Source organism: Petaurus breviceps, unplaced genomic scaffold, assembly GCF_028583685.1.
Source record: "Petaurus breviceps papuanus isolate PSGF00001 unplaced genomic scaffold, PetGlider_PUasm1.0 688, whole genome shotgun sequence".
In the NCBI taxonomy this organism is placed as follows: Eukaryota; Metazoa; Chordata; class Mammalia; order Diprotodontia; family Petauridae; genus Petaurus; species Petaurus breviceps.
The window spans coordinates 9,461,174-9,470,817 of NW_027186457.1; the positions used below are offsets into that span (position 1 = coordinate 9,461,174).

The 9,644-nt window shown below is 36.1% G+C and overlaps 2 protein-coding genes across 3 annotated transcripts in view; one reads left to right on the forward strand and one right to left on the reverse strand.

Annotated features, from left to right (window-relative positions):
- The window catches only part of MFF (mitochondrial fission factor), a 47,594-nt gene extending 45,638 nt beyond the window's left edge, over positions 1-1,956 (forward strand). For both annotated transcript variants that reach the window (XM_069104569.1, XM_069104575.1), the window contains one exon: positions 665-1,956. In XM_069104569.1, coding sequence (XP_068960670.1) covers positions 665-709 — 45 coding nt within the window. In that variant the 3' untranslated portion in view covers positions 710-1,956. The remainder of the gene's footprint in view (positions 1-664) is intronic.
- The window catches only part of TM4SF20 (transmembrane 4 L six family member 20), a 23,512-nt gene continuing 13,874 nt past the window's right edge, over positions 7-9,644 (reverse strand). Inside the window, exons 2-4 of the mRNA XM_069104582.1 lie at positions 7,489-7,554; positions 3,105-3,256; positions 7-915 (exon numbers count right to left, since the gene is read on the reverse strand). Of these exons, the coding sequence (XP_068960683.1) occupies positions 636-915; positions 3,105-3,256; positions 7,489-7,554 (498 nt within the window). The 3' untranslated portion in view covers positions 7-635. The remainder of the gene's footprint in view (positions 916-3,104; positions 3,257-7,488; positions 7,555-9,644) is intronic.

Here is a 9,644-nt window from a genome sequence, read left to right on the forward strand (position 1 = left end):
CTCTCTCTCTCTCTCTCTCTCTCTCTCTCTCTCTCTCTCCCCCTCTCCCCCTCTCTCCTCCCTCCCCCTTCATTGAGAAAGCAAGCAATTTGACATAGGTTATACATGTGTAGTTATGCAAAACATTTCCATGTAAGTCATTCTATAAAAGAAAACAGTCAAAAAAAACCCAAGAAAAATAAACAAAGTAAAGAAAAAATATCTTTTGATCTACATTCAGTTCTTTCTCTGGAGATGGACAGCACCTTTCATCATAAGTCCTACAGAATTGTATTGGATCATTATATTACTGAGAAAAAGTTATTCATAGTACATCATCATACAATGTTGCTATTACTGTGTACGATATTCTGGTTCCAGGCAGAACATTTTTTTTTTAAATTTTAGGAACAATCATACTGCTGAGAATACACAATTTTCTAGTTTATTCAATAAATATACTTCATTTCTTGTCTTTAAGCAATTAATACATAAACCATTTTTTGAGAGTTTTAAAAATGAAATATGACTTTAAAATTACATTTAGATCAGTTTCATGTGGTTGACTAATATCCCAAAACTTATATCTAAAGGATTATATTTCCACTTTAAAATGGAAATCTCTTGAGGGAGAGACTGTCCTTGCTTCCATATTGTTACCATGTTTGTCTACTTCTCTGCTTAGAAACTCCACAGAGGCAGCCAAACAACCCAATCAGCATCTGACTGAGACTGAATAAGATTTCAAGAATCCCCACCAAAAGTAAACCAATAAATACTGAAAGGTGAATAATCTTAAGCTTGTCTTCTTCAGAGTTCAAGGAAATTATTCCCTGGGTATAACTGTGGGAAGAATTGGTGGAGGCATCAGGCACACAGGGAGTGTAAAACCATTGCAGACCATCGAATGATTGATTCAATTGATGATGGATGTTACTGAGGAAAGAAAGAAGACATCGGAAATATTGGAAGCAGTACATCCAGAAAAGAACAATAAGTAGGAAACATAAGGCAAACCGGACTTTGATAAACTATGTACAGAAACTGACAAATTGTGGGTGGTGTATTGTATTCCCTGTTCACATCTGTATAACCCAAGATTAGTACAGCTGATTTTGTGCAAAGTTACATTGCTATCCTTTCTCCCTCAAGCAGAATTCAAATTTGTTAAAAGCCATTTTAAAAGAGGTTTCATTCACATGATTTTCATTTTAAATTAAACATGGCTACATAGAATTGTAAGATCAGAAGCCTTTTAGCCTGAAGACATTCTTGTCATTTTTAGAGAAAAAGGTCCATGTTTACTTTACATAGAATAATGCTATTCTCCACTCTTGCAGCTGACTTTCAAACTGCCATACAGCATACTCAGTATATGAAATAGGGCTTTTTCACCAATGATCCACCAATTAAGCAATGTATACATGATGATTCTTGATTGCCTAGGTAGAGCTGGAAATAACAGCATTTCTCTAGACTCTAATTTACTTAATATTGCTTAAGACCAGTATTTACTTTTATTTTTAATGTCAGCAGCCCAAACCTGGGAAAGTATTGTTAGAGGAATATTTTATTTATATATAAGAAGGCAGTAATAATTATAAAGAAATTATGTCGACAGCTGCTTGATTACCGCAAATAGAGAAGTAAATTCTGCCCACCTTCTAAGCTAAGCAGATTAGGTAGTGAAATAAAGGCATACTACCTCATTTTATTGTGCTTTTTTTGCTTTATGGCACTTTGCAAATACTGCATTTTTTTTCTTTTACAAATTGACCCTGCATTGAGCAAGTCAATTTGATCCATTTTTCCAATGGCCTGTGCTCACATTGTGTCTGTTGCATTTTGGTAATCCTCACAATATTTCAAACTTTTTCGTTATTATCATATCTGTTATGGTGATCAGTGATCTTTGATGTTACTGTTGTATTTGTTTTGGGGGCATCATAAACCATATAAGACAGTGAACTTAATAAATGTGTGTGTTCTGACTGTTCCACCAACCAATTATCCCCTCCCCCCTCATCTCTCTCCCTCTCCTCAGGCTTCCCTATTCCCTGAGATGCAATAATATTGAAATTAGACTAAAAATCCTACCATGGCCTCTAAGTGTTCAAGTGAAAGAAAGGATCAATACATGTGGGAAACTTTCATTGTTGTCTTATTTTAAGAAATTGCCCCAGTCACCCCAATCTTCACCCTGCACCAGCAACCACCACCCTGATCAGTCAGCAACCATCAACATGGAGGCAAGACATTCCTCCAACAGCAAAACGATTATGATTCGCTGAAGGCTTAGATGATGGCTAGCATTTTTTAGCAATAAAGTATGTTTTTAGATATAGTACTATTGCATACTTAATAAACTACAGTATAGCATAAACATAATTTTTGTATGCAATGAGAAGCTAGAAAATTCATGTGACTTGCTTTATTGCAATATTTACTGTGTTATATTGATCTGGAACTAAGCCTGCAATATCTCTGAGGTATGCCTCTAGATAAAGATTAATATTATTTATTCTTTGTAACCAGGATTATACTTGGATTCAGGCATGAGCTTATGTACAAGACTGGAATAAAGATTTGTGCATTTTTAACATCCATGAATATTGCCATGAAGATACAATGGCCTAGTGGATAGAGATCAGCCTCAGGGTCAGCAAGCTCTAGGTTCTATTCCTAGGTCTAATATACTGGCAGTCTGACACTGGGTAAGTCATTTGACCTTGCAGTGCTCCAAAAAATTTTTGAGGCTTAAGTAACATGATGTTTGCATATCTGTATTGGTGGAAGAAATTTCCTCTCTGGGAATTCCTGATACCATTGACATCATAGATCTGATAAAAAAAAAAAGATAAATAGAGATATAGCTATGGTTGGGAGAAACCACCATGATTCATCAAGTCCTTTCAGGCAGCTCCTTCTGAATGCATTGGTCCCTTTTCCTGTTTCAGGTTTTTATGCCGTTTATTATATCAAATGCCTATCTCTGTGTCAGTACTTTGATCAAGAAAAGCACAACCTGATTTAATGTCACACTATTCTCAATCCATTTTGCTTTAAGATAAGAGATTATTACTAATAAGGGAATGATTAACATTTGGATTAAATTGACTACTCACCTTAAGTTTGTGAATGAAAATTCACAGTTGACTGAGCTATTGACATTGTAGTTGCAAATGGAAGGTCCTTCAGAAAGAGCCAGTGCAGACACCAGAATGCAGTACACAGCACCAATGATAGTTATCACTCCCGACAAAGATGACAAAATCATCTGGGGGGGAGGAGAGGGGAGAATAAAGTAAGTCCCACACATGTAGCTTAAGTCACATGAGAATTTAGAGGGTTAGTAGTCTAAAGCAACATCCAGAACTTCCCTCTGCAAACATCAACTACATCTTGGTAGTAATAAGTCAGCTTGTCACCAGTGGGCCTGGTCTAATGACCAATTCTCGGGGTCAGATAACTGAATAAAGCAGCTAAGGAACAGCCAATGCCTTGAATTCCCCATGACCTACAGGGCTGTAAGAGATCATCCTTAAAGTGTCTCCTCCTGTGCTAACCTATGCCAACCTTTAGGATACTACCCACAGCTGCTATAACTTTTCCATCTCCAAAACCATATTAACTTGCCTAGGTTAAACTATTCAGAATTTATTTCTGTACACATGTTGTGAAGTCAAGATTGTTGCAGTGTAAAGACTGGTAGCTACTAGCAAAAGAAAAAGTTTGAAGGGAAGTGTGAAAAACTTGAGGTTCTGAGAGCTTTGTTTCATTGGTTCCCACTAGACAAAGGATGGGTTTAGCTCAGGTCATAGCTACTGATTGCAGCCATTTTGAATAGTATGAACTTGGAGTCAGGAAGACCCGAGTTGAAATGTGTCCTCAGTCCTATACTAATGTGACCCTAGGTGAGTTAGCTAACATTTCTCATCTTCAGTCTCCTTATTTGTAAAGTGGAAATGATAGCACCTACCTGAAAAGGTTGTTGTGAAGATAAGAAGGGGTAAGTACAGATCTCTGCAAACCTTGGGGTTTTATATGAATGCCATCTAGTATTATTGCCATTTGGGTCTACCTAGTAGCAATATAGATAGACTGATACTAAACAAAATAGTCTTCTCATGTAGACTGCAATTAGTAACTCAAAAAAAAAGACTATATCAAAAACTAGTTCTCTACCATATATTGCCATCAGTATGAGTTCTATGAGTTGTTATACTGTAAAATGGGTTCCTGATGTATATCACTGTTTAATTGTATGCCAATTTATAGAAGCAAAATAAAACTGGTGATATTCACCTTGTAAGAAGTAAATATATATATGGGAAAGAATAAAAAAAGTTATAAAGCAGAACCCACATGATTTCCAATGGATGTGCCCCTGGGATTGCCTAAATGTATTGCACTATATAATAAAGGCCCCTCTAACTGCAAAAGGAAGGTCGTCCTCCAAAGCTGTGGATGAACAATCAATATTGTGATTAACCGGTCTGTACAGGTGGTAATGTACTTCTAATAATTGAATTCAAACCCTCATTGTCCATTACCTAAATTGTTGCAATGATCTCATCTTCAGTCCCATGATCCCTGCAGCACAACTCAAGTCTTACATGACTTTCTATTTCCTATGAAATAGCCTAAAATCCTTAGCCTAATGAATGAATGAAAAAGCATATGTTAAACAATATGTGCACAGCATTGGGGATACAAATGGAAAAACAGGCATTCCCTGCTCTCCAGGATCTCATGTTCTAATAGGGGAAGTAACACAGAGGAAATTTTAGCCAAAAGTCAGATGGAAATGACTTTTTGGGTGCAACAGCACAGCAGATGGGAATGCATCTTTAATGTCATTTACACTGGGAAAATCACATCTGTTTCTGATTTTGAGCCATCTGACAGCACTGAAGACTTTGGTGGCAAGAACTTTCTTTTCTAGGTTTCCAGTAGCTGTGGATACCTATGTTCAAGTACTTCTTAATCTGTTCCCAACCCACCTTGTCAACCTGCTACTACTTTTCTTCTTACTTTTTTCCTGAACATGTACTATACTTTCTTTCCTTCATTTCATGTTTCTTCCACATGAATGAATTTAGAAAACTAGGAAAAGTGAGTGGTTTTCCAAAAAGGGATTTCATTTGGAATATTCTTCCTCTTTCCCCTTTCTACTTTTTCCCAATTCTGAACCCAAGTAGGTTTGCTTATGTATAATTTTATAGTGATTTTCCCCATTTAAAAATTACATTTGTACATGTTTAAGAAAAAGTGTCATGTTAAGATAACTGATTTTTTAAAAATAATATCAGTGTTCTCTTTAAAAAGACATAATTTGGATTCAAACTATAATAGGTCAGAGTGATTCCAGTACAGTTTTTTAAGACTGTTGCCTAATAGCACTGTATTCCAGAAATGATAGTAAGGATATCGTCAAGGATTTATATAAGTGGAAAGGAGACGGGACAATCATGGAGGGAGAATGGGAAAACAGAAAAAGCCTAAGTACTACATTGGTTTCCCTGAAACTTTAGAGTCCAATGTATTAGTTAAATTTCCAATGGATGATCTACAGAAAAACATAGATAAAAATTACAAAAGTGATTGAAAGTATCCATCTGCACTGAAGAAGGTGTAATAACATTAAGATCACACCTCTATATCTGTTATTTTAGGAAGCACTTAAGATTAAAAAAAAAAATAAAGTACTCTTGCAGGGTAGTAAGGAAATGCAGTAAATTCTCCTGAGTTCAAATCTGGCCTCAGACACTTACTAGCTGTGTGACCCTGGGCAAGTAACTGAACTATTTGCGTCAGTTTCCTCATCTGTAAAATGAGCTGGATTTTTAAAATTGCAAACTACTCCTGTAACTTTGCCAAGAAAACACCAAATGGGATCACAAGGAGTTGGAGATGATTCAAAACGACTGAACAACAATTACCCTGGCTTGGATATGACTTCATACATAAATAAGTGTTTACTCAATGCTTTTGCATTCATTGGCCTCACGTTTTTAGGGAAGGGCCTTGGACCACAGGTATCCAAGCTGTAGACTATGAGTGCACAGTTGGTGTTTGGGAATGAGACTGTTTAGCCTTTTTGATTGAAATAGTTACATTTGCTTAAAGACTTCTTGTGGTTGATTTTATTTTAGTTTAACAGCTCAACCAATTTTAGAGACTCGCTGAACATGGGGGTGTGATTTGGTCTGGCCTTTTTCATGGCTGAGGTCGTTTTTAAGTGTACTTTTAAGGTGTAGCATTAACTTCAGCCCTAAGGTTGCTGCCACCAAACGCCTAACTGTTTAATAGCCTTGGCTCAATAGTCTGACGATTATTCAAAGTGACAGTGTGTAGACAGGGCAGCTAGCTCAGTACATAGAGTGCTGGACCTGGAGTCAGGAAGACTCATCTTCCTGAATTCAAATGGCCTCAGACACTCACTAGCTGTGTGACCCTGTCCCAGACACTTCACCCTGTTTGCCTCAGTTTCCTCATCTGTAAAATGAGCCAGAGGAGAAAATGGAAAAACCCCTCTAATATCTCTGCCAAGAAAACCCCAAAGTGGTTCACAATGATTTGGGCGTGACCAAAACAACTGAACACAGACAACATAAATCACTTTCTGCATTCTAATTTTATAAACAATAACTATGAATTGTAAATAAGTAAAATATGAAATAACCAAAACTTTAAAAAAAATTTTTTTTAACTGATTAAAATATAATTCCCCCTATTTAAGTTAATTATCATGTAGTTACAGCCTCATTCTGTGCTGCTCACCTTCATCCTTGGGGAGCGTTGTTTTCTTGTTCTCACTGTGGTTTACCTTGTAAGGAGGCCCTTGGATCTCTGATCTTAACTAGATCAAAGAGAGCCCATAATTCATTCAGCCTATTGTGTTTATTATTCTGACTTTATCCGAAACTGATGGTTTTTCCTCACATCTACAGTTAGACTTTCATTATTCTTCTGCCCCTTTTGACTGTCCTTTGTATCTGGCAGGGAATGTCGAATTTTTAAACTGACATCTTTCACAGGACCCGACACGTACTTTAATGTGCAGCTCAAAAGATGAATGCAAAACGTAACAAATTACAATAAAATCAAATGAAAAATGGCCTTACCTCAATGACCCACACACTCAAACATGTTAAACCACCTTTAATTTTGAAACTTTAGCATTAGCGAAACTAAATACTGAGGAGCACCTAAATATTTATGAGGAAGGGGGGAAAATTTCATTAAAAAATCATAGTAAACAGCATCTCTGTAGTCTGTATTTTAAGGAAGTGCCCAACACTTCCTTCTCATTTTGAGTCTGGATTTTTTTTTAAATAATTAAGAGTACCAGCGACACATACCCAGTATGTTTTCATTTATGAACCTCTAGTGATAGCCATTGGAATCGGTTCTGTTCCCTTATACTAGCAATGGATACCCAGTATATTTTCACTTATGAAGCCCTAGTGATAACCTTTGGAATCGCTTCTGTTCCCTTATACTTACCCCACATCTGTTGTTGCAGCACGCCCTTTTTCTCGCAGACAGGGCCGTGGTAGTTGCTGGAATGGCCTGGAAATTACATCAACAGGAAAGATGAGTGTTATTATTTCTCAGCAAGTAATGACCTTGATTTTTTTTTTTTAATCATGAGTTGTGGCGAAATCAGGACTCAAAATGAGAAGGAAGTGTTGTTGGCCACTTCCTTAAACTTTTGGACCCAGTTATGCCTTTCTGGCCACTAGATGGCCTATGAATTACACAGATAACTTACATATACATAGGAGTTGAGCATTCATTTCTGAAAATTTTTGAATTCCACATTCTTTTCTCTCCCTCTTGCCTGTCCTTGACCCATTGAGAAAGTAAGCAAAATATGATATCTATAAATATAGTTGGATTTTATTTGCTAGACTTATTAACATAAATAAGGCAACTTGGAAGAAATGTAATCAAGGAATAGGAACATAGGAATATTTGAAACTTAATATCATAAGTGACTTTTGAAAAGCTTCTCAAGTCATGCACACATTCTCATTTATAAAACAGACGGTACCAATTTCACGTTATGGGGTATGATGATGACATTAGTATGAATGCTATCAAAGTAGCTATAATATTTGGATAGTTCAGAATCACAAACAAAGCTCAGAAACTTTAAAAGTCATCTGAATCAAACTCATTTTATAGATAATGAAAGTTATGCCCAGAAATGTTAATGATCTGCCCAACATTATACATATAGTAGCAGAGCCTAGGTTTGAATCAGTGTTCTTTCAACTGTTTCATACTGCACTGAGGAGGCAACCACAAAACTAAAATTCTTATTTGATAGCTTATGTACTTTTTATTTAAAACCTAGTTGACATTGTAGAGAATAGGTCAGAAAAACAGATATTAATCATTTATCCATATGTAAGTACATATACATTCTCTTTTTAGTTTAAAAATCCTATGAAATTCTATATAAATGTGATATACCATTTTCAATCACTTGTATTATAGGAGGATAATTAAAATTGATCTATACTGGCATGATTATTAGTCTTAAATAGCAAACAGTCCAAAATTTGATGAAATTCCAATCAGGTCCACAAGTATATATTGCCCACTTTGGTCGAATGACTGCAAAAAGATCTCATTGTCAAGGATTACAAAGGCAGAATGTAGCTTTACAACGTTAAAAATGTTCCCTTTTCACGATGAGATTGGATGATGAAATGGAACAGATGCAGCTCCTCTCTGCTTTCAGATATACAATTAGCCTTTGAAAGTTCTCTTTGGAATTTGTTATTTTGGCAAGAATTCCTTCCCACTTAAAATTCAGCATCCTTCCCAAAGAATGAACTAGGAAACATATCATGGGAAGAAGAGGAAATAAATTATTGAATTTTTATTCCTAGGCAACAGGTTTCTATAAACTTCAGGTATCCTGAATCTGCAGTTAGTAAGGAAACTGGATTGTGATTACAAGTAAAGGCAGAATCGCAATTGCTCCAAGGAGAGAAAAAAGGAAAGCATGAAGATTGATGAGTGAAATGAAGACCCATCACAGAGAGGAGTGGCAATGTCTGAAAGGATGCTTGTTTTAGTCCACAAATTTAAAAAAATGTTTTAAAGATAGTTTAAAGCAGGAAGGGATAGGAAACTAACAGTTCAGATGCAAAAGTGAATGCAGGATACCTTATGGAGTTTTAATTTTAAAAAGAGGGCAATTATTTTGACATATCCACGATGTGCCCTCAAAAACAAACAAACAACAACAGAGAAGTTTCTAGGAGGTATGGATTGGCAGTTGGTAGGAAAATAATCAGTGACTGGATGACCACTTGTGAATATTATCATAGTTTTAGGATATGTTATAAGTAGGGTTCTTTGGGGTTTTGGATCAGACTGCTGCTAAGGTCCCTTCTAATTAAAAATTCTGTGATTCTGAGTTCTACTTTTGATATGTTGAGCTTGAGATTCCAATGGGGTAGCCATTTGCAGATTCCAATAGGTAGGTTGTTTCGTAGAACTAGAGCTCCCGAGGAAGACAAGTAGAAATAGAAGTCTGTATAAAGATGATAATGAAGCCAATGGTTGTCAATGAGATCAAAGGTTATACTGACTTCCTGTGATAGTAATGGCAATTAAAGATTCCCCTGTATTGGCTTGGTTTT